The sequence below is a fragment of the Alosa sapidissima genome, chromosome 19 (assembly GCF_018492685.1).
Source record: "Alosa sapidissima isolate fAloSap1 chromosome 19, fAloSap1.pri, whole genome shotgun sequence".
Taxonomy (NCBI): Eukaryota; Metazoa; Chordata; class Actinopteri; order Clupeiformes; family Clupeidae; genus Alosa; species Alosa sapidissima.
In genome coordinates this window covers 31,065,656-31,090,655 of record NC_055975.1, presented here as the reverse complement: position 1 = coordinate 31,090,655, position 25,000 = coordinate 31,065,656, and the positions used below count along the sequence as shown (strand labels likewise).

At 46.5% G+C, this 25,000-nt stretch overlaps 2 protein-coding genes across 9 annotated transcripts in view; both read right to left on the bottom strand.

The window, feature by feature from the left end:
- LOC121692626 (solute carrier organic anion transporter family member 5A1-like) overlaps nt 1–11,477 on the bottom strand; it is a 16,017-nt gene extending 4,540 nt beyond the window's left edge. The window contains exons 1-5 of the mRNA XM_042071357.1: nt 9,408–11,477; nt 6,966–7,098; nt 5,005–5,201; nt 2,740–2,904; nt 929–1,127 (exon numbers count right to left, since the gene is read on the bottom strand). Coding sequence (XP_041927291.1) covers nt 929–1,127; nt 2,740–2,904; nt 5,005–5,201; nt 6,966–7,098; nt 9,408–10,401 — 1,688 coding nt within the window. The 5' untranslated portion in view covers nt 10,402–11,477. The remainder of the gene's footprint in view (nt 1–928; nt 1,128–2,739; nt 2,905–5,004; nt 5,202–6,965; nt 7,099–9,407) is intronic.
- A 2,187-nt stretch (nt 11,478–13,664) lies between these two features.
- lactb2 (lactamase, beta 2) overlaps nt 13,665–25,000 on the bottom strand; it is a 15,434-nt gene continuing 4,098 nt past the window's right edge. For 2 of the 8 annotated variants that reach the window (XM_042071401.1, XM_042071402.1), the window contains exons 4-7: nt 23,719–23,897; nt 19,564–19,832; nt 18,839–18,926; nt 13,665–14,065 (exon numbers count right to left, since the gene is read on the bottom strand). In XM_042071401.1, the coding sequence (XP_041927335.1) occupies nt 14,037–14,065; nt 18,839–18,926; nt 19,564–19,832; nt 23,719–23,897 (565 nt within the window). In that variant the 3' untranslated portion in view covers nt 13,665–14,036. Of the gene's footprint in view, nt 14,066–18,838; nt 18,927–19,394; nt 19,416–19,563; nt 19,833–20,289; nt 20,439–23,718; nt 23,898–25,000 lie in introns of those variants that run through there. The other 6 variants (XM_042071403.1, XM_042071407.1, XM_042071404.1 and 3 more) reach the window with 5 other exon arrangements.

The window sequence follows — 25,000 nt, the reverse complement described above, 5'->3', positions numbered from 1 at the left end:
TGTGTACGTGTGTGTGTGTGTGTGTGTGTGCTCACCCCTGTGTGTAGGGGATGTTGATGCCCCCCCAGGTTGATGCTGTGTGTGTGTGTGTGTGTGTGTGTGTGTGTGTGTGTGTGTGTGTGCTCACCCCTGTGTGTAGGGGATGTTGATGCCCCCCAGGTTGATGCTGTGTGTGTGTGTGTGTGTGTGTGTGTGTGTGTGTGTGTGTGTGTGTGCTCACCCCTGTGTGTAGGGGATGTTGATGCCCCCCAGGTTGATGCTGTGTGTGTGTGTGTGTGTGTGTGTGTGTGTGCTCACCCCTGTGTGTAGGGGATGTTGATGCCCCCCCAGGTTGATGCTGTGTGTGTGTGTGTGTGTGTGTGTGTGTGTGTGTGTGTGTGTGCTCACCCCTGTGTGTAGGGGATGTTGATGCCCCCCCAGGTTGATGCTGTGTGTGTGTGTGTGTGTGTGTGTGTGTGTGTGTGTGTGTGTGCTCACCCCTGTGTGTAGGGGATGTTGATGCCCCCCAGGTTGATGCTGTGTGTGTGTGTGTGTGTGTGTGTGTGTGTGTGTGTGTGTGCTCACCCCTGTGTGTAGGGGATGTTGATGCCCCCCAGGTTGATGCTGTGTGTGTGTGTGTGTGTGTGTGTGTGTGTGTGCTCACCCCTGTGTGTAGGGGATGTTGATGCCCCCCAGGTTGATGCTGTGTGTGTGTGTGTGTGTGTGTGTGTGTGTGTGTGTGTGTGTGTGTGTGTGTGTGTGCTCACCCCTGTGTGTAGGGGATGTTGATGCCCCCCCAGGTTGATGCTGTGTGTGTGTGTGTGTGTGTGTGTGTACTCACCCCTGTGTGTAGGGGATGTTGATGCCCCCCCAGGTTGATGCTGTGTGTGTGTGTGTGTGTGTGTGTGTGTGTGTGTGTGTGTGTGTGTGTGTGTGTGTGTGTGCTCACCCCTGTGTGTAGGGGATGTTGATGCCCCCCAGGTTGATGCTGTCGCAGCCGGTGATGAACAGGGTGGAAAAGCAGAGGAGGGACACCCCGCTGCAGACCAGCGCCAGCTGAGCACTCTCCCGCTCACCCAGCTTCAGACGCTTAATGATGTAGCCGCCCAGCACGATGCCCACGCCCGCACTGGGCACGATGATCACGCCTAACACACACACACACACGCACGCACGCGCACACGCACACACGCACACACCACACATGCACGCACGCACACGCCACACACACACACACACACACGCACGCACACGCCACACACACACACCACACATGCACGCACGCACACGCCACACACACACACACACACCACACATGCACGCACGCACACGCACACACACACAGAAAATGATGGCTTATGTCATATGTTTCTATTACATATATTTTGGAATTCATATATAAGTGTATATATTTTGTAAATAATGTATAGTATTTTATAATCTGCATAATTACTAGTAGCTAAAAATATTTAGGTCATTTGAATACTTCATATTGATTTTTTAATTATTACACTTGGGCATATCTTTAATGTGGTGTGTAGGTCTAATTGAGTGTGCATTGGTGGTGTGTGTAATGTGGTGTGTAGGTCTAATTGAGTGTGCATTGGTGGTGTGTGTAATGTGGTGTGTAGGTCTAATTGAGTGTGCATTGGTGGTGTGTGTAATGTGGTGTGTAGGTCTAATTGAGTGTGCATTGGTGGTGTGTGTAATGTGGTGTGTAGGTCTAATTGAGTGTGCATTGGTGGTGTGTGTAATGTGGTGTGTAGGTCTAATTGAGTGTGCATTGGTGGTGTGTGTAATGTGGTGTGTAGGTCTAATTGAGTGTGCATTGGTGGTGTGTGTAATGTGGTGTGTAGGTCTAATTGAGTGTGCATTGGTGGTGTGTGTAATTGAGTGCCTGCCACTTTAAGAAATAAGTGAAAACTAGTACAGTGCATGTGGATGCAATTCATTAGGTTTTGTCATTAGATCAAATAAATGTTCAAAAAACTAACAAGATGAAGAAAATCTTTCTGGGATCATAGAAGAACTAAAGGGCTAGATGTACTAACACACACACACAAATGTACACACATCTGGCTCTAAGTGTCTTGCAATGTTCATTTCTGATTTTGGTGAGCACTACACCAATAACAGACTTGACCTGAGTTAGTGGGATAGTTAGCAAGGAGCTAGTGCTGAGCTAGCGGGATAGTTAGCAAGGAGCTAGTGCTGAGCTAGCGGGATAGTTAGCTAGTGCTGAGCTAGCGGGATAGTTAGCAAGGAGCTCTCTCCAGATGTAAAAGTTTGCCTGAGCTAGCGGGATAGTTAGCAAGGAGCTCTCTCCAGATGTAAAAGACCTGAGCTAGTGGGATAGTTAGCAAGGAGCTCTCTCCAGATGTAAAAGTTTGCCAAGGTTGCGTAGCCTATCTCTAAATGATGTTAAACCCAATAGTAGGCCCAAATTACCTAAATCCCACAGGTTAGCAACACAAACTGGAGAGATGCAAGTGAGCAAATCAACTTGATATTAGCCTATTATTATGTGCTGCTCTGTGGCCACATCACGTCTTGCTGTTTATGGTGTGTGTGTGTTTAACGTGTGTGTGTGAGAAAAGACGCGCAGGCTAGTGGAGGCACTACAAGCATGTGTGTGTGTGTGTGTGTGTGTGTGTGTGTGTGTGTGTACCAGTGTAGATGCTGGCACTGGATGCGGGGATGCTGAACTCTGTGTGTGTGTATGTGTGTGTGTGTAGTGTGTGTGTGTGTGTGTGTGTGTACCAGTGTAGATGCTGGCACTGGATGCGGGGATGCTGAACTGCGACTCGATGAACTTGGGGATGAAGGTGATGAAGGCGGTGACGATGGCGCACTCGGCCGTGTAGGACAGGCTCATGAAGAGGAACGTCACGTTGCTCAGGATACGGAACGCCGCCCTCGGGAGCTCTGCAACACACACGCACACACGCCGCACGCACGCACACACACACGCACATACATGCACGCACATGCACGCCCACACACACACGCACACACAGTATTAGGGGTGTAACGGTACATGTATTCGTATTGAACCGAAACAGTGCGGGCGTCACGGTTCAGTGCATGAATTTACACAGAGAATACACGGTATAAAAATACATAAAACTAAAACAAATTAATGAATGCAATGCGGAACTACTGTTCGATATGAGAGTTCATTAGGGACACCTACTCTGTAGTCCGGCTTTAGCTCTGTGAAGCTCTCATTGGATACGCGAGCTCATTAGGGACACCTAATCTGTAGTCCCGCTTCAGCTCTGTGTAGCTCTCATTGGCGCATAGGTAGCCGAGGGCTGCCTACGTAGGTTACCATTTTTTGTCAGGTCGACGGTCGAGTGAGTCAGTCAGAGACAGCAGCAGCACTAAGGACGGGTATGATGAGTGAGTCAGAGACAGCAGCAGCACTAAGGACGGGTATGATGAGTGAGTCAGTCAGCAGCAGCACTAAGGACGGGTATGATGAGTGGTGGTGGCCCACAAGAGAGGTCTCTCTAAGATCGCAAGTTTGGGAAAACTTCGGTTTCCCAGTCAGTTACAGTAGTACAGGCGAGAGAGTGGTGGATAAGACTGTGTCGGCATTGTTTCATCAGTTGTTGGGTACTGTATGTGAGTGGAAATGCATTGAACATGCTAACGCACATACGACTCCATCACCCAGATGTAGGTCTACCAATCACTCGAACGAGACAAAAAACGTCTCCCTGCAGTGCTTCTCCAGCCTTTAGATACACATACAAATAGGGCCAAAACGCTTAAAATGATTTTGTAATGATAGAAAGCGGTGTAAACCGTGTGGTGATCACCTTTATGTGACTTGTGTTGTGCTCTCACATGAAGAGCTGGTGTAAACCGTGTGGTGATCACCTTTATGTGACTTGTGTTGTGCTCTCACATGAAGAGCTGGTGTAAACCGTGTGGTGATCACCTTTATGTGACTTGTGTTGTGCTCTCACATGAAGAGCTGGTGTAAACCGTGTGGTGATCACCTTTATGTGAGGGCAACTTGTGTTGTGCTCTCACATGAAGAGCTGGTGTAAACCGTGTGGTGATCACCTTTATGTGAGGGAAACTTGTGTTGTGCTCTCACATGAAGAGCTGGTGTAAACCGTGTGGTGATCACCTTTATGTGAGGGCAACTTGTGTTGTGCTCTCACATGAAGAGCTGGTGTAAACCGTGTGGTGATCACCTTTATGTGAGGGTAACTTGTGTTGTGCTCTCACATGAAGAGCTGGTGTAAACCGTGTGGTGATCACCTTTATGTGAGGGAAACTTGTGTTGTGCTCTCACATGAAGCTGTAAGTGTCAAGTGTCAAGTGTCAACGCTAACTAGGCTAATAAACAAACCATGCGAACAGTAAAGTCATATGACGTTTAGTTAGGCTAATCCGTTTATGAAACGAAAGGAGCAATTTCATTTTTTTTTTTAAAGAAAGCAAAATAGTGTGACATTTTCACAGTTAGTCGATTATTACTGTATGCACACTGAAAAATATTGAGGCAAACTGTAGACCCTTCCATATACAACCAAACACGGATGTTGAAAGTCTTGCCTAAGTGGATTTTTAAAAATCATTATTCTATGTAATTTGCACTTTCATAAATAAGAGATGCTGTAGGCCTATTTTCAGTTTTATAGCTGATTGTCTTATTTTGTTTATAAGTTACAGATTGAGTCTGCAGATGATGTGGGGTACTTGTTTACTGTTTACATCTGCACACTTCAGGCTGTTGCAGTTAGCTCAGGGGAGAGATTTTATCACTAGGTAGTTAGTAGGCCCTACAGCCTGAGACATGCACAATACAAAGAATTGCCTTCTGCATTTATGAGCCGAGCGTGACATCTGTGCATCGTTCCACCCCTACATAGTATGCAGAGAACATTAAAATCACCAACACACAACAGACCTCAAACACACACATATATATACAAACACAAACACACACACACATAAAACAGACAGACAGACAGACAGACAGACAGACACACACACACACACACACACCTTTTAGGTCCTTGCCGAAGCCCATTGAGGTCTGCTGGCCCTGCTTCTTCTCCTTCATGACATCATCATCGTGCGCGGCGTGCAGGGCCTGCTTCTTGCGGCGGCGCTTGTGGCGGGGGGGCAGCTTCTGAGGGAAGGCCAGCATCGGCACGATAACCAGCGCCATGGCAACCGAACACATCAGGAACCCACTCCACCTGGGGCAGGAAAAGGGAGACCAACACATGACCAGTGTGTGTGTGTGTGTGACCACCAACATATGACCAGTGTGTGTGTGTGTGACCACCAACACATGACCAGTGTGTGTGTGTGTGACCACCAACATATGACCAGTGTGTGACAGAGAGTGTGTGTCACCACCTACATATGACCAGTGTGTGTGTGTGTGTGTATGTGTGTGTGTGTGTGTGTTAGGGGTGTAACGGTACACAGAAGTGACGGTTCGGTTCATACCTCGGTTCGGACATCACGGTTCAGTACGAGTTTGGTACAATGGAGGGAAAAGCAAAACAAAAATGCAGAAAGCATTTTTTTTTTGTACATGTCTCAGGCTGTACCACCTAGTTGTCATACAGTCTCTTCCCTGAGCTATCTGCAACAGCCTGAAGTGTGTAAGATGTAGGCTAAACAGTACAATAAGTACAGACTCCATCTGTAACTTGTAAACAAAATAAGACAATCAGCTATAAAACTGAAAATAGGCCTACAGCATCTCTTATTTCTGAAAGTGCAAATTACATAGAAAAATTATTTTTAAAAATCCACTTAAGCAAGACCTTCAACATCTGTGTTTAGTTGTATATGGAAGGGTCTACAATTTGCCTCAATATTTTTTTTATTGTGTGTAAAGTAATAATCTAGCCTACTAACTGAAAATATCACACTATTTTGCCTTTTTTCAAAAAACGAAATTGCTCCTTTCATTTCATAAACACACTACAAATAGAAGTTACGTGACTTTGCCTTTTGACGTTAACTCACCGTAGCATGGTTTGTTTATTAGCCTGGTTAGCGTTGTCACTTTATTTTGCTGTCTATGCACTTAACACTACCAGCTCCTCATGTGAGAAGTTACAAGTTACCCCAACATAAAGGTAATTACCACGCGATTTACATAGCTTTCTGTCATTAAGAAATCATTTAATTTAAGCCATAGGTTTTGGCCCTATTTGTATGTGTATCCAAAGGCTGCTGAAGCGCAGGGGGAAGTTTTTTCCCCTCGTTACAGTGATTGGTAGCCTACATCATCTGGGTGATGGCTTCGAATATGTGTAGCATTTTTTCCACTCACATACCCAACAACTGCTGAACAACGCCGACACACAGTTTCATCTTATCCACCACTCTCTCGCCTGTACTAACGTTACTGTAACTGAAGTTCTCAAACTTGCGATCTTAAAGAGACCAGCGGATCCTCTAACTCTTGTGGGTCTAACCTTAGTGCTGCTAATGACTGACGGACTCGACCGACGACCTGACAAAAAAAACATAGGCGCCAATCAGAGCTTCAGAGCTAAGGCGAGGCTACAGATTAGCGTTAGGTGCCGCTAAAGAACTCCCGTAACTCTCGCTACTTAACAGTAATTGCGCATGACATTAATTAATCCGCACACGAGTTTTATGTATTTTTATACCGTGTATTCTCCGTGTAAATTCATGCACCGAACCGTGACGCCCGTACCGTTTCGGTTCAATACGAATACATGAACCGTTACACCCCTAGTGTGTGTGTATGTGTGTGTTACCAGTTGCCTATGAAATGCAGGTCGTTCTGGTCGATGGTGACCAGTGTGTGTGTGTGTGTGTGTGTGTGTGTGTGTGTGTGTGTGTGTTACCAGTTGCCTATGAAGCGCGGGTCGTTCTGGTCGATGGTGACGTGTGTGTGTGTGTGTTAACAGTTGCCTATGAAGCGCAGGTCGTTCTGGTCGATGGTGACGTGTGTGTGTGTGTGTGTGTGTTACCAGTTGCCTATGAAGCGCGGGTCGTTCTGGTCGATGGTGACGTGTGTGTAGGGGTGGACATAGTAGCCGATCATGACTCCTCCCAGCAGATAGCCAGCAGCTGGCCCCAGGGCCCCCATCACATACATGATAGCTGAAACACACACACACACACACAGTTAGCACACGTGCACCACACACACACACACTCACAGTTAGCACACACACTCACGTGCACCACACACACACTCACACAGTTAGCTCACACACTCACAGTTAGCACACACACACACACACACACACACACACTCACACTCACACTCACAGTTAGCACACACACACACACTCACAGTTAGCACACACACATTATTAACAAATACAGTACACACAATTTACACACACACACACAGTTACACCAAACGGTTACACTTTACTTGAAGTTATCTACATAAGAGTGACATGACACTGTCATGAACGTGTCATAAACATTATAAACAAGATATAAACGTTTATGACATAATGCATCTGTCACTCGCCTCTGTAAGTGTCATTCGGCTTTTATCATGACAAGTTAGGGTTAGAGTTATGACAGTGTCATGTCACTCTAATGTAGAAGCCTAAAGTCAAGTGTTACCCACCAAACATCTAATTTACACACACACACACACACACACACACACACACACAGTTACAACAAACATCTAATTCACACACACACACACAGTTACAACAAACATCTAATTTACCAGGGCATAAAATTCATTTTTCAAAATGGGGGGCATTCCTCCCTTAGGTTCTTCATGTAGGGGGGGATTTACACAATTTGGGGGGAGGGCGTCATCAGTGATGTCATTGGCATCAGTACTATTGAATATACTGTAGTGTGATCATACACCAGTGGCCATCCCAGATTCTGCCTGACTCTCTCCACACACACTACTTCATATATTTTGAAATTTATATAAAGTGTATTTAGTTAATAATGTATAGTATTTTCATAATCTGTATAATTATTAGTAGCTAAACATATTTAGTAATTTGAATACTTCATATTGATTTTTAAACTATTACACTTGGGCATAATAAGGGGAGAACTGCCACTCTCGGAAAACTTCTGGTTTCTAAACTGGTTGCAGTTCCTTCTGTGGTTCCACGTGAGGGCGCTCGTTCACGAGTGCAGAATGCATGGAGGTCTATGGAGCTGTACCCCTCAAAATCCACTTTTCTCAGGATATAATTTTTTGTCTAGAAATTTGAATGCTGCATTCAAAAGAGGGGGCAGAGAAAATACAGCTGAGTATTATATTTTTTCAGTCACTTATTTGTTCTAAAAAGCCTTTCAAATGCGTCAATGACGTCATTCATCAGCAGAAATCTAGTGTGTTGTGGGCAACAACGACCCAACCTGTAAGAAATCGAAAGGATGTAAGTACTCGTTCAGGAGGAGGAGAGAAAGGAGGAGGAGGAGAGAGAAGAGGAGGAGAGAGAAGAGGAGGAGAGAGGAGGAGGAGAGGAAGAGGAGGAGAGGAGGAAGAGGAGGAGAGGAGAGGAAGAGGAGGAGGAGAGAGAGGAGGAGAGGAGGAGGAAGAGGAGGAGGAGAGGAAGAGGAGGAGGAGAGGAAGAAGAGGAAAGCCCCAAATCCAGGTGTGCAGAGTTGGCCCAAACAGACTGCAGTAAGTTAAGGGGTGCCATGCTGGCGTAATTAAGGGCCATGCTGGCGTAATTAAGGGCGTAATTAAGGGCCACGCTGGCGTAATTAAGGGCCACGCTGGCGTAATTAAGGGCCATGCTGGCGTAATTAAGGGCCATGCTGGCGTAATTAAGGGCGTAATTAAGGGCCACGCTGGCGTAATTAAGGGCCACGCTGGCGTAATTAAGGGGTGCCCCGCTGGCGTAGGTTAAGTGGTGCCATGCTGGCACGACAGGAGAATGCCATCACTTGCAGTGCACATCAGCGCCAACCATTTTAATTGGCAAACACCAGGGTTTAATAGAACGGAATCCTAATCTACACAGAAACACAATAGAACTGAATCCTAATTGTGTGTGTTGGTGTATGCGTTAATTAGTGCGTTGGTGTGTGCATCAGCGCCGGTGTGTGTTTTGGTTAGTGCGTTGGTGTATGCGTTGGTGTGTGTGTGTTGGTCTGTGCGTTTGTGTGTGCGTTGGTGTGTGCGTGTTGGTCTGTGCGTTGGTTTCTAAATAATGTGGCACACTTCAATACTACTATACTACACACAACCATTCTTATAACACAGATTCTCGGATGCACACCAGATCTAGGTCGAACAAGGCATTCTACACACACACGTAGAATGTTATGAACACACACACGTAGTAGAGTGATGTAAACACAACCACACACTCTCTTACCCAGGTAGAGTGAGGCACTCACACACACACACACACACACACTCTCTCTCAGGCATTCTCTCTCACACACACACACAAACACTCTCTTACCCAGGTAGAGTGAGGCGTTCTCCTTCTTGACGTTGTCGTCCAGGTAGGTGGGGCCGAGAGTGTAGATGGGGGTGGACCCCATGCCCACCAGCAGCTGAGCAACGACGAATAGCGTCACGTAGAGCTTGTGCTCCCGCCCCTCCCAATCCCGCCGGCACACCTGCGCCCTAGCTCCCCTGGCCACGCCCACAACGCCGCCGCTGCTGCCGTTAGCCTCGGCGGACTGCAGAGCCGTGTGTGTGTGTGTGACGGAGTGTGTGTCGGACCCGGCCGCCTCGCAGAGCCCCTCCCCCAGGGCGGAGCTGTTGCCCTGCTCCTCCAGCTGATAGGCCGGCGCCAGGAAGTGCGGCAGGGTGAAGAGGGCGGCGCCCAGCGCGATGAGGACCGCCCCCGCCGCCAGCCAGCGCGGCCTGTGGCCACGCCCCCCGAAGTAGCTGATGAAGACGACGACCAGCAGGCTGCCGCAGTCGAAGCAGCTGACCAGCAGGCCGGACTCCGCGCTGCGCAGCCGGAAGCGGCGCTCCATCGTCGTGACGACGCTGCTCAGGTAGCCCGACACCAGCAGAGACTGGACCAGCGTCAGGTAGCTCATGCACACCAGGAAGCAGCGCGCGTCCGAGGCGAAAGTGTGCCACATCCGGCGCCGGCGCTCCGCCAACGCTCCCCACCACGCGCTGCTGAGGGACTGAGTGTGTGTGTGTGTGTGTGTGTGTGTGTGCGCGCTGGTGGCGGCGGGGGGGTGTGTGGGTGAGCCGCTCAGGCCCACCAGGCTGCAGTCTGAGGGGGAGGTCTCTGGCGCGGGCGCGGGAGCCGGAGCGGTCGTATCGGAGCTCGGTGGGTCGGCGCGCTGGGCGCTGCCGCTCTCGTTCAGGGCCGGGAGACTCTTGGACTTCAGGGTGGTGTGCGTGTGAGTGAGAGCGAGCGCGAGTGCCGCATCCTCGCGCAGCTGCTGCAACGTGCTGCCGCCGCCGCCGCCACGCGCACACGGTTCCATGACAACCGGGACAGAGTTGGGTGTCAGTGAAGGGGGTAGAAAAGAAACCACTCTTTGCTTGACAGCTCGTTTTCTCGGTGATGTCGCCAGAGAATTAACACCACGCGGCAACAATGCAGCAGTCCCTGAGCAGCACGAGCGAGCGAGGCCTGACTGTCTTTATCTCCCTCTCGAGAGAAGCGTCTCTTTATCTCGCTCACCGCGTGGTCACAGCTGATTTCAGGGGTCCTCGCGGCCGCTGCGGCATCTCCTAACTCAAACATCCACCCGCTCCAACTGTACGGTGCCGCTGGTCCCGAGCTGTCCTCTATCAAAACATCGCAGCGTAAGGGTCAGAACACAAGAGGCAACTGGCGGACTGCGCAGTGGGGGTCGAAGAGACACCTGCTCGGACAGTCGGTTGGTGTCCTCCGCAAAGTCTACTGTTATTTGACTCGGAAACGGCTCCGTCTGCCTGGTAACAAAACTACCAGTGCCCGGACAACAGTGGCAGCTAAAACGGCTAACGGGACAGAGAGATTATCTAGCTAACGTTATTGCAAATAACGGATTAGGATGGCATTAAAAATACAAAGACAAACTCAGATTTACTCGTGTAAAAATTGACACATTCGGTACGGTCATCAAAAAGAAAAAAATAAATACTGCGTATTTTCAACAAAAGGTTGACATATTTATGAATAACTTCCACTACACGAGCTTCACTTAAAACATTAAAAACACCATCACTGCAGCAAAGCGGCTAGCCATGTCGCTAGCTAGCTAGCGCCTAATAATAATTAAAAAAATAAAACAGTGCGCTTACGCGTCAAAATAGCATCATTTTCAACTGAGTTGACAGCGGATGTATTTTCAATATTGTTGGACTGGTCATTTTTGATTTCCCAGCAACCACACCGGTAGCAGACAGAGAAAAGCACCGTGCCACCGAAAGGTCCTTGTTATTGGGGAGGAGGGACGCATCCTTGTTTACTTGTAGGGAGCCGGCTAACTGCTAGTCGAGGGCGCATGCTAACGCGACAGAAGATGCGGACCTGCGATTCACTCCGCGCACACAGGCAGCTGCTAAACGAGTTGAAAAGGAAAAAAATGCATTTCCGGTTTCCGGTTTAATGATGTGCATTCCACGGCTTCCTGGTATGGTATCGTCAGATCAGCGGGCACATTCGATCGAATCGGGCTAAACCGAAGGCATGGTTGTGGCGAAATATTTAGCCAGATCTGCACAGCATTGCAAGGTCGGACTGATGTGACGATACCAGAACAGGAAGCCATGGAATTTTCTAGTGTGTGTGCTTCTGTGTGCATGTGTTCTCATGAGTGTGTGTGTGTGTGTGTGGGGGGGGGGGGTTGTATGGTGTACTGATGTATGTGTGTGTGGGGAGGGGGTGTATAGTGTACTGATGTACTGATGTATGTGTGTGTTGGGGAGGGGTAATGATTGTGTGTGTGTGTGGGGAGGGGGGGGGGGGTGTAATAATAGGGTGTGTGTGTGAGGGGGGGGGGGGGGGGGGGTAATGAGGTGTGTGTGGAGTGGGGTGTACATGTGTGGGGGGGAAAGGAGTATGGCGTGTGTGTGGAGGGCATGGTGAGGGAGTGGGTGCACCTGTGTTTGTGTGTGTGTGTGTGTGTGGAGGGCATGGTGAGGGAGTGGGTGCACCTGTGTTTGTGTGTGTGTGTGGGGGGGGGGGGCTACATTTCAACATCCACATCTTAATTTCCCCCTAACCACACCACACCACCAAAAAAACATTGAGGAAGTTATTTGGCAGTAAAAGCTAAAACAACAATCCAAACATGGGTCAATGATCATCTACATCAGTGTTTCTCAAAGTGTGGTCCGGGGACCACTGGTGGTCCGCAAGCTAGCCCAAGTGGTCCGTGAGTAGACATGGTAAAATATAATATAGAGGAGTTATTTGCAATATTGAACCAACTTGCATGTAAATCCAAACATTTCTGTAACACTGCCTATGTAAGTGTAACCTGCGTTGTGTTGAACCTGCGCGATTCAGCCCTGCACACGCCCGGACTCGAACCCGCGAACAGCAGCACCTCGGATCGGGAGGTGAGCGCGCTAACAATTGAACCAATAGCCCAGGCTACTGGCTCGCATGCCAGCAGCACTCTTGAGGCGTTGGGGAGTGAGGTTTACCAACGTTCCACAAGCACAGCTAAGCTAGCTGGCATCCGTTACATAAGCCATGCCAGTTTAAATCATATGAATTCTCTGACACAATAAGCAAGGTGCAAATACAATAAAAGTGGTTCAGTGAGGCCTATTGTGTAATTTACTATTGAAGGTGGTCCGTGAGGCTTTTTTTTATTGATTAAGTGGTCCTTGGTCTGAAAAAGTTTGAGAAACACTGATCTACATCTATTTGACATCAGCACCATTGGATTTCTTGCCACTCAACATGACAATTTGACTGCTGGAAATTCAATCCTAGGTAATTTTGGAGATGTGAGATTGAGAAATTAGCATTTAAAGGTTGTGAGATTGAGAAATTAGCATTTAAAGGTCCCCATTTTGAAAATCCAAGATGGCTGCCATATTGACCCTGGAAAATTTGGAATTAAAGATTTTCTGATTCTTCATCCTGTAAGGTTTCCAAAAATATATAATTTTTATAATCCCCCAAAAAATTACACAAGGAAACTGACTACCTTCAAAAGATCAAATTAACTGCCAAAAAATTAACAGAGCTGTTGGAGCCTAATGTAGCTTAATAGTAACAGAAAGAGCTGTTGGAGCCTAATGTAGCTCAATAGGAACAGTTGGAGCCTAATGTAGCTTAATAGGAACAGAGCTGTTGGAGCCTAATGTAGCTTAATAGGAACAGTTGGAGCCTAATGTAGCTCAATAGGAACAGTTGGAGCCTAATGTAGCTTAATAGGAACAGAGCTGTTGGAGCCTAATGTAGCTCAATAGTAACAGTTGGAGCCTAATGTAGCTTAATAGGAACAGAGGTGTTGGAGCCTAATGTAGCTTAATAGTAACAGAAAGAGCTGTTGGAGCCTAATGTAGCTTAATAGGAACAGAAAGAGCTGTTGGAGCCTAATGTAGCTTAATAGGAACAGTTGGAGCCTAATGTAGCTTAATAGTAACAGAAAGAGCTGTTGGAGCCTAATGTAGCTTAATAGGAACAGAAAGAGCTGTTGGAGCCTAATGTAGCTTAATAGGAACAGTTGGAGCCTAATGTAGCTTAATAGTAACCGAAAGAGCTGTTGGAGTCTAACAACAAAATGGGACAAAGTCCATCACCATTTTAAATCAATACATTTATTAACAGTCAACATATATCAAATATAGGTTTAATAGATTAAGATGATGTCAGTTAATGCTCTCATGTTCATTCCTTTGTGCACATGTTTACTCATTAATGTGTTCATTCATGTTTACTCATTCATGTTTGTTCATTCATGTGTTTATTCATGTTTACTCATTCATGTTTCCTCATTAATGTGTTCATTCATGTTTACTCATTCATGTTTGTTCATTAATGTGTTCATTCATGTTTACTCATGCATGTTTCATGTTTACTCATTCATGTGTTCATTCATCTGTTCATTCCTTTGCCCACATGTGCACATCGTTCTGTCTTTTCATCTGTCCAGCATCCAGCGCCCTTAGATCAGAGATTACTCTTCCACCTGCACTCAACTGGAGAGAGAGAGAGAGAGAGAGAGAGAGAGAGAGGGGGAGAGAGAGAGAAGTGGGAGGGAGAGAGAGAGAGAAGAGGGAGAGAAAGAGAGAGGGAGAGAGAGAGAGAAGGAAAGAGAGAGGGGTGGTGAGAGAGAGAAGTTATGAGAGAGGAAGTGTGTGTGAGCACAGAGAATGTGTGTTTGTATCTACATTGATGTATGAGTGTGTGCATGCGTGTGTCTGTGTGTGTGTGTCAGCCGATATTCACTCAAAATAGTTTGATTGGAGCATCCCTAACACACACACACTCACACATGTACTCTCTAAAGGCCGATCAGATGATGCTTAACTCCGATCGGAGCACTCTCTTAAGGCCGATCAGATGATGCTTAACTCCGATCGGAGCACTCTCTAAAGGCCGATCAGATGATGCTTATCTCCGATCGGAGCACTCTCTAAAGGCCGATCAGATGATGCTTAACTCCGATCGGAGCACTCTCTAAAGGCCGATCAGATGATGCTTAACTCCGATCGGAGCACTCTCTAAAGGCCGATCAGATGATGCTTAACTCCGATCGGAGCACTCTCTAAAGGCCGATCAGATGATGCTTATCTCCGGACTCTACAGTGCATCCATTTCACTCTCTAAACATTATGGCGTGCGAGTGAAACAAATATTTAGGAGCACTGGTGAGAATGACTTATAACCACGTAGCCTAAGGGCTCGATCTTGCACTTTAGCAAATCGCTTTGTGGGCGGATCTTGGGCGCTGTTTCTATTTTACCAGCGGGATTATGACTGTTGCGCCCGACGCAAATCTAAAATGGGGTGGTCTGTAGTAGCTACATTATTGTAGCGTGGTTAACGTGCAATAAACCAATCAGAGCGTCATCTCACATTCCCTTTAAGAACAGGCACGCTTGTTCCATAGCGGATTGCTATTATGAGGCGGATTTGCCAGGCGCAGCCAGGAACGGTTCACACTAGTCATTTGGGAACAGTTTTGTTTTTGTAAATCAATTGTAAAACAATTGATTTTTCCTCTTGACAAAATGTAATACAGAAATGTCACTTTCCGATGTTTTGGGATCACTCTCACTGAATCACGAGGTTATGAATGCATGGTGATATTTTTGCAATGTAATCTAATATTACCTCACTATAGACAATGCAGATCTGTCAGATAAGCTCTCCTCTCCCGTGCTGCTGCTGGGGCATTTGGGTTAAATAGCATCGGCATGCAGTTCAACATCACATCTCATTAAGTCCTCTAATATTTCCTAATTTATGTCATCAACACATGATTCGTGGAAATGTGTTCGCTAGATTTATACCTGTTTTTTCATATCGGACACCACACTGATTTCCCTCGTGTAGCAATATTTGTCCTTGTAATTATGTATGGTTTGGAGAAATGGGAACTGCGTCTTATAGATGAGAGGAGCAAAGTGCATTGCGCAACACAGGCGCCCAAGCAAGCACTCCTGCAGGTGTAAGCTACGGCTGTACCTTACCATCAGGCAACTCAACAACGAGAAACAGTTGACCTAACTTTCCAACTCTGCACAGTATCCAGTGTTTCCGCTAGATTTTTTTTTTAACAGTGGCGGCAAACATGCGGAAATCCACCACCATCTCCTTGGTCTTTGAAGTTTTGAGTTGGAGATGATTGAGTTTGCACCAATGCACAAAGTCTTCCACCAGGCTCCTGTACTCCTCCTCTTGCTTGTCCCTGATACACCCCACAATTGCAGTATCATCAGAAAACTTCTGCATGTGGCATGACTCGGTGTTGTAGCAGAAGTCAGATGTGTACAGGGTGAACAGGACTGGAGAGAGCACAGTTCCCTGTGGCGCTCCGGTGCTGCTGATCACAGTGTCAGAGAGACAGTTCTTCAGTGTGACACTGTGGTCGCTCGGTCAGGTAATCTGTAATCCAGGTTACCAGGTGAGCGTCCACACCCATCTGCAAGAGCTTGTCTCCCAGTCTGAGGGGTTGGATGATGTTAAAAGCACTTGAGAAATCAAAGAACATGAGTCTCACAGCACTTTTCCCCTTGTCTAGGTGAGAATGTGTCCTGTGTAAAAGATAAGTGATGGCATCGTCCACACCCACTTTCTCCTGGTATGCAAACTGTAACGGGTCTAGTGCATGGCGTACCTGGGGTCTGAGCATACAATCAGCTTCAGAAATTAATGGGTTTTCCTTGGCCTGTGCTGCACCTTTCCACCAAGTTGTGCGAAAATTCTAGATTTTGCAATGTTGACAAACATGCGTAGCACATGGAAGCTCTTGATAGCGCATGCCACTAACGTCTATAAAAACAATATATTTATGGAATAAAACTAGACAGGTACCTCGGATTTGCATTGCTGTTTATTCATAAACTGCAATTTTCAGCAGCCAGCGGAGGGCATTTAGCCTACTATGCTTCCGGACAATATTTTGCGTCTCCCCTAATTTTGAAGCAGTGGCACTGCTAAATGAAGAGGAAACACTGAGAATAAAGTTAATGCTTTAAATAGGCTACATCAATACAATATATAATATGTGAACTGAAACTGGACGGGCCATAATAACCTCTGACTAGTTTAGGCTACTTATTGTTAAATTGCAATGTGAGCGGCAGCCAGCAGGGGAGGATACGTCGCAGGATTATTTAAAAAGCAAATGTGTGTCTGCCCTGATTCTGATACCGTGGCGGTATTAATTAATCCATGGAGGGCCGCCATGCTGAAATAAACGTAGAGGAAACACTGGTATCCCATTAACTGCATGACAGTAGGCTATTTACAATATTTATTTTATGTAGAGTTTGTAAACACGTTATCATCAACTTAATGCACGCACAACTTTTGTTTGAGCAGGAGAGAGAATAACAATGAATGGATGCAGCAACTACAGAAATTGTAGCCAAGGCTACTTGCTGCTTTCTTTTACTGTCTGTGGTTGCTGGTTAACAGCACATAATAAGCTTATTTAAGCGAATTCAAGAATTCAAGGCCATCATGGATATAAAACGTTTTTTGAAAACAACGAAAGGATGGAGGGAACATAGCAAAGTCTTTCACATCAAGTAGGCTGCATCTTAATAACAACACGTTTATTGGCCTATCTTTCACATCAAGTAGGCTGCATCTTTCACATCAAGTAGGCTGCATCTTAATAACAACACGTTTATTGGCCTATCTTTCACATCAAGTAGGCTGCATCCTAATAATAACACGTTACAATGAACTTTCTTCTCTGAACGAGCAAGACTAAAAAAATGAACAAACAAACAAAAACTCATGATAGCCTGTTTGAAATGAAAAGCCCTACAATAGGCTACCTCATAAAGGGCTCTATCTTGCACTCCAGCGCAATTGACTTTGTATACTGGCGCTTTTGTCTTTCCTATTTTGCATTTTGCATATTCGCATATTGGAATTTTCCCTCCACAGGCACACGTCCGTAAATTAGAGAATTTGATTGCGCCCACGGGGGCAGTTCAGCGAAAAGCGGAGTCATGCTCCGGCACAAACGTTCCCTGTTGATATTTTGCAGTTTCAGAAAACAATTCTGTGTGTTTGTGTGTGTGTGAACCTGCAGTGATGTGTGTGAGTGTGTGTGTGTGTACCAGTAGTGATGAGTGAGTGTGTGTGTGTGTGTGTGTGTGTGTGTGTGTGTGTAAGTGTAAGGCATACAGCATCTCTTATTTCTGAAAGTGCAAATTATATAGAAGAATGATATTTAAAAAAAAAACACTTAGGCAAGACCTTCAACATCCATGTTTGGTTGTATATGGAAAGGTCTACAATTTGCCTCAATATTTTTCAGCGTGTGTACAGTAATAATCTACTAACTGTGACAATATCACACTATTTTGCCTTCTTTAAAAAAACAAAATTGCTCCTTTCATTCAATAAACAGACTACAACTAGAAGTCACGTGACTTTACCCTTCGACGTTAACTCACCGTAGCATGGTTTGTTTATTAGCCTGGTTAGCGTTGACACTTTACGGTCTATTGCTATGCACTTAACACTGCCAGCTCTTCATGTGAGAAGTTACAAGTTACATACGCTTTCACTTTCTGTCATTACAAAATATTTGAAGGTTAAACTTTTGGCCCTATTTGTATGTGTATCTAAAGGTTGGTGAAGCGCTGTAGGGGAAGTTTTTTTTTTGTCTCGTTCCAGTGATTGGTACATCTGGGTGATGGCGTCGGATATGTGTAGCATGTTCGATGTATTTCCACTCACATACCCAACAACTGCAGAACAACACCGACACACAGTTTCATCTTATCCACCACTTTCGCCTGTACTACTGTAACTGAAGTTCTCAAACTTGCGATCTTAAAGAGACCAGCGGGTCCTCTAACTCTTGTGGGTCGCCACCACTCGCTTAGTGATGCTATCTCTGACTGACTCGACCGTCGACCTGACAAAAAAAATAACATAGAGATTCAGAGCTAAGGCGGGGCTACAGGTGTCGCTAAAGAACTCTCGTAACTCTCATATTTAACAGTAACTCCGCATTACATTAATTCATTCGCACACAAGTTTTATGTATTTTTATACCGTGTATTGTAAACTCATGCACCAAACCGTGACGCCTGTACCGTTTCGGTCCAATACGAATTCATGTACCGTTCCACCCCTAGTGTGTATGTGTATCTGCAGTGATGTGTATGTGTGTGTGTGTGTGTGTGTGTGTGTGTGTGTACCTGCAGTGATGTGTGTGTAAGTGTGTGTGTGTGTAAGTGTGTGTATATGTGTTTGTGTGTGTGTGTGTGTGTGTGTACCTGCAGTGATGTGTCCTTCCTTCTGAAGCTTCTTCAGATGGTGAGTCAGATTGACCTCTGCTGCCCTGTGAAGGTGCTCCGGTGTGTCCTACACACACACACGCACACACACACACGCACACACACCCACACACACGCACGCACGCACGCACGCACGCACGCACACATGCACATGCGCACGCACACGCACACACCCAGAGAATATATTCACACATGAACACACCATCCCAACACACAGCTCAACACAGAAAGCATGTTCTTACTCACAACACACAAAGATATAGACTCACACACACCAACATGATGAAACAAACTCAAACACACACACTTGTGGCTGATCTTGAACACTTCAACGTTGAGTGGTGTGTGTGTGTGTGTGTGTGTTTCACCTTGTAGGCGATCTTGACCAGTTCGGCAGCAGTGTGTGTGTGTATGTTTTCACCTTTTAGACAATCTTGACCAGCTCGGCGGCTGTGTGTGTGTGTTTTCACCTTGTAGACGATCTTGACCAGTTGGGCGGCGGTGTGTGTGTGTCTGTGTGTGTGTGTGTGTTCACCTTGTAGACGATCTTGACCAGCTCGGCGGCGGTGTGTGTGTGTGTGTTCACCTTGTAGACGATCTTGACCAGCTCGGCGGCGGTGTGTGTGTGTGTGTGTGTTCACCTTGTAGACGATCTTGACCATCTCAGCGGCGGTGTGTGTGTGTGTGTGTGTGTGTGTGTTCACCTTGTAGACGATCTTGACCAACTCGGCGGCGGTGTGTGTGTGTGTGTGTGTGTGTGTGTGTTCACCTTGTAGACGATCTTGACCAGCTCGGCGGCGGTGTGTGTGTGTGTGTGTGTTCACCTTGTAGACGATCTTGACCAACTCGGCGGCGGTGTGTGTGTGTGTGGGCTTCTCCTGAAGAACTCGTAGTATCTGCTGTTCCCGCAGATCTCTGTGAGTGATGTACTCTCTGATCTTAGAGGCAGCGTTCACCACCACTGGCCCATGGCCTGCACACACACACACACACACACACACATAGTGATGTACTCTCTGATCTTAGAGGCAGCGTTCACCACCACTGGCCCATGGCCTGCACACACACACACACACACACACACATAGTGATGTACTCTCTGATCTTAGAGGCAGCGTTCACCACCACTGGCCCATGGCCTGCACACACACACACACACACACACACACACACACACACACACACACACACACACACACAGTGATGTACTCTCTGATCTTAGAGGCAGCATTCACCACCACTGGCCCATGGCCTGCACACACACACACACACACACACACACACACAGTGATGTACTCTCTGATCTTAGAGGCAGCGTTCACCACCACTGGCCCATGGCCTGCACACACACACACACACACACACACACACACACACAGTGATGTACTCTCTGATCTTAGAGGCAGCGTTCACCACCACTGGCCCATGGCCTGCACACACACACACTACACAGTGATGTACTCTCTGATCTTAGAGGCAGCGTTCACCACCACTGGCCCATGGCCTGCACACACACACACACACACAGTGATGTACTCTCTGATCTTAGAGGCAGCGTTCACCACCACTGGCCCATGGCCTGCACACACACACACACACACACACACACACACAACTTTGGTGTCCAGTAGTATGTGTAGTGACCACGCTTAGCCATGCAGGTGTGTGTGTGTGTGTGTGTTTATATATCTGTGTGTGTGTGTGTGTGTGTGTGTTTATATGTTTATATGTGTGTGTTTATATGTGTGTGTGTGTGTGTGTGTGTGTGTGTGTGTGTGTGTTTATATATGTGACCAGGCATGGCAAAACCAGGCACATGTCTCCCCAGAGACATTTTGAGTTATTGAGTTATTTTGAGTTATTCTGAAAGTGTAGTTTCAAAGCTATCCAATGATGTCTCACTCATGGAGATCTGATAATATTTGAATAAGTTGTAGCCATTTTAAAGTATACACATATCAAAGCTACAAGCTGAGAAATCAGGCTTTTCAATTTGACTACTTTCTTCCTCAATCCATGGGAGGGGAACACAATAGTCCTCATTTACATGACATTAAGATCAATTCTCCCCCCTGTCACGGTCACTGATTTGTCAGCCTGCAGTGCTAATGACCCATCGAAACTATCTGTAATGGGTTACAGAACCAGCTAGTAGCAATGGATAAAGTAGTCTAAAACAAACATGAGATCATGTTTGCAAACCATGTTATTTTGAATGAACACCCAGTGCAAGGCACCAAGTTGGCAATGGATTTAGCAGGTTTAGCAATGGATAAAATAGTCTAAAACGCGAACTAAACAAACATGAGATCACATTTGCAAACCCTGTTAATTTGAATGCACACACGATAAGGCACCCTGCCATCAGTCAAAACAAGACATTCTCGCATTATTCAAATTAATTGCCCACCGAAACTATCTGTAATGGGTTTTGGCTAGTAGCCTATGGTGCCAATAGATAACGACAGTAGGCCTACGTTAGCTAGTAGCAATGGATAAAGTTTAACACAAACTTTATCCCCGTCAAATGTAACTGTGGAAATAGCATCTGATATCTTACAATCTAGTTTCTCTGCTGCCAGACCGAGAGATTCTTCCTCGTTGAAATTATCTTCGGCTAAGGTCAGCTCTAGATTAGGGATGTTCTCCAATGTAATGAAGTCGCCTTCATCATCAGATTCAGGTCATCTGCAATCCGCTGTGCTTTGTCCATCTCCATTCCAATTGTAAACAAACAGCATGCTGGTTCAGTAAGTAGCCATGAGGTTACTTCTAGCATACAGCTGATTGGCCGACAAAACAAAAGAGCACTAATAGTCACGCCCAATTCAAACGCTGGTTTACTTCCTGAAACTTAACCATTTTCAAAGACAAAATATACACTTTTAAAGCAACCAATGCTGTTATCTGAAACACGGAATTGCTTCTTTAGGACTTCAACTTGCACATTCTGCAAAAAAACGAAAATAACTAATTTTGAAAAAAAAAAAAACCCTTCAAAGTCGTTTTTCGCGATTGCGTCTCTGCGACTTGAGCCTGGTTTTGCCATGCCTGGTCACATATGTGTGTGTGTGTGTTTATATGTGTGTGTGTGTGTGTGTGTGTGTGTGTTAGGGTTGTGCCGATAGACGATATCATTGTCCATCGTGATGGTTGACATACAGTACAGGCCAAAAATTGACACCTTCTCATTTCAATGTGTTTTCTTTATTTTCATGACTGTTTACATTGTAGATTCTCACTGAAGGCATCAAAACTATGAATGAATGCAAAGTTATTTGGCCCACAGATATTTGTGTGTGTGTGTGTGTGTGTGTGTGTGTGTGTGTGCGTGCGTGTGTATGTGTGTGCGTGGTGTGTGTGTAAGCGCTTTCAGATATAACCTCCGGAGTATATGAGGAGGTTTGCCAAACGGAGGTCCTACCCTTCGGATGATTCAGATATGATGCTAACCTGCGGACCTAATACTGACCTTATACGGACGTATGTGTGAACGACATACACACACATGACAGAATCTCCGTGTGGTTGTCGAGTGAGGGGTGGGGGCTTGTAGAGTTCACAAGATGCGAGATATGACGCAGAATATATGCGGCTGCTGTCTGTCACAGCTGCTGTTTGTTTACAAAGTGTAGCCTATGCATTATGTAGGCTAAAGAAGAGAAATCTATTGTGCGTAGGCTAATACTTGAAGTAGGCTAGTCACGTAAGTGCGCACTTGAAATTGACCTAGCCTACAGTATTTGTATGTGTGCTTCAAATAAACACATTTATCTGTTTTCAATGTTATGTACCAGAATTAGCTATAGAACCCCAAATCTGGTTTGCGTTGGAGAGAGAGAGCATGCACAAACTTTATGGTAGGCTACCAGCCAATTCAGTAGGCTAACTCAATACTTCAAGATCATACAACGTTTTTAAGCAACAAACAAAATACTAACATTAATAACAGTGAAGTTGTTCATCCAAAGCATCAAAGCATCCTCTCCCCATGTGTCGCATTTGGAACAAAGTTGGGTTTTCTTCGTTTTCATTTTCTCTAGGCATATTTATGCTCAACAAATATCAGCGAGCTCAGCAGTGAGGTCATGAAGGCTATCAATGAACAGAAAACCGTGTTGGCTAACAATTTATTAAATACTCCTGTTATTGTCGTCAACGACGTCGCTGTAGGCTACTGCCTTTTTTTCTGCGCCTTCTGCTTATGATGATTCAGTCTTCTGAATTCGTTTGTCCTTGCCATGCAGTTGTAGGCAACGTGTCTCTAACGTTCCCTTCATGTGTTCTATCAAAATGCTGTCTGCCCTCATGGACAGTAGCTCCGTGATGTCTGCATCTTTCCAGGGCGGAGATTTTCTGGACAGCACAATGCCACTCCATCATAACACTGGCATTTAACTCAGATCTAACCACATGGACGCACGAAAGAAACGTCACCAACACGCCCTCTCACTAGGTGTGAATTTTAACCGCATGTTCTACTTCTCGTTCAGACACAGCACATTTACATAATGTCCGGAGGAAATACTAGGGGGGGAGTAGTATAAACACCGGGTGAATTCGGACTTCCATATGACCGGTTATGTCGTTCAGATATACGGCCCCACCGTTTAACATCCGCAGAACCTCCGGTCTTACATGTATGTCTGAAAGCGCTTTGTGTGTGTGTGTATGTGTGGTGTGTGTGTGTGTGTGTATGTGTGGTGTGTGTGTATGTGTGGTGTGTGTGTGTATGTGTGGTGTGTGTGTGTGTATGTGTGGTGTGTGTGTGTGTGTATGTGTGGTGTGTGTGTGTGTGTATGTGTGGTGTGTGTGTGTGTGTATGTGTGGTGTGGTGTGGTGTGTGTGTGTGTGAGTACCTGGGTAGATGTGGTCAGCGTTGGTGTCCAGTAGTGTGTGTAGTGACCGCATGTAGTCATGGAGATCCTCAAACACTGCAGTCCCCTCCCCCAGGATGCAGTCTCCTGAGAACAGCGCCCCCTCCTGGTCAAGCAGCAGCACCATGTGGTCATCTGTGTGGCCAGGAGTGTACAGCACCCTACACACACGCACGCACGCACAAACACACGCACGCACAAACACACGCACACACAAACACACGCACACACGCACGCACACACAAATATACACATATTCATACATAAACACACATGCACAGTTAAGAACAAAATTGTCAAAGTAATTCTCAAAGTAAATGGTAACACTAAAACAAGGGGCTACATTAAGATTCTGGAGGAAAAGATCAGGCAGTGTGCCAAGAGACCTGCCCCATAGGCGGCATTTGACCATTAAACCAAAAATGATCCAAAACATACAGTCAAACAAGGCAGGAAATGATTAATAGAGAACAATATCAACATTTTAGAGTGTCAGAGTGAGCACGAGGTCAGAGTGCAATCACACACACACACACACACACACACACGGCCAGAGTGCAAAGAATCGTTCCTGCCTCAAAACCCGGATTGCTGTTAAAAAGGTGCTGTCTACAATCATTGTGGAGACATGGAGCGGTGTCACGCCCGGCTTTGCCGTGCTGGGTGGGCTCACTCCACCTTTGATATAATCTGTTTGGGCGCTTTCTCTCCCCCCAGTCTGAAGGGGGAGCTGTCTGTGTTCAGTCCATCTGGTCTAGACAGCAGCTGATTGGCGGGACTGTTTAAAAACATCTCCTGCCAGTTGTTCGCTCTCTGGCATGCACAGCTCTGCTCTGCTCTGCTCTGCGCAGTGCGTCTGCTCTGCTCTGCTGGGCTCTGCTCTGCTCTGCTCTGCTCTGCGCGGTGCGTCTGCTCTGCTCTGCTCTGCTCTGCTCTGCTGGGCTCTGCTCTGCTTGGCTCTGCTCTGCTCTGCTCTGCTCTGCGCAGTGCGTCTGCTCTGCTCTGCTCTGCTCGGCTCTGCGCAGTGCGTCTGCTCTGCTCTGCTCTGCGCAGTGCGTCTGCTCTGCTCTGCTCTGCTCTGCTCTGCTCTGCTGGGCTTTGCTCTGCTCTGCTCTGCTGGGCTCTGCTCTGCTCTGCTGGGCTCTGCTCTGCGCGGTGCGTCTGCTCTGCTCTGCTCTGCTCTGCTCTGCGCGGTGCGTCTGCTCTGCTCTGCTCTGCGCGGTGCGTCTGCTCTGCTGGGCTCTGCTCTGCTCTGCTCTGCTCT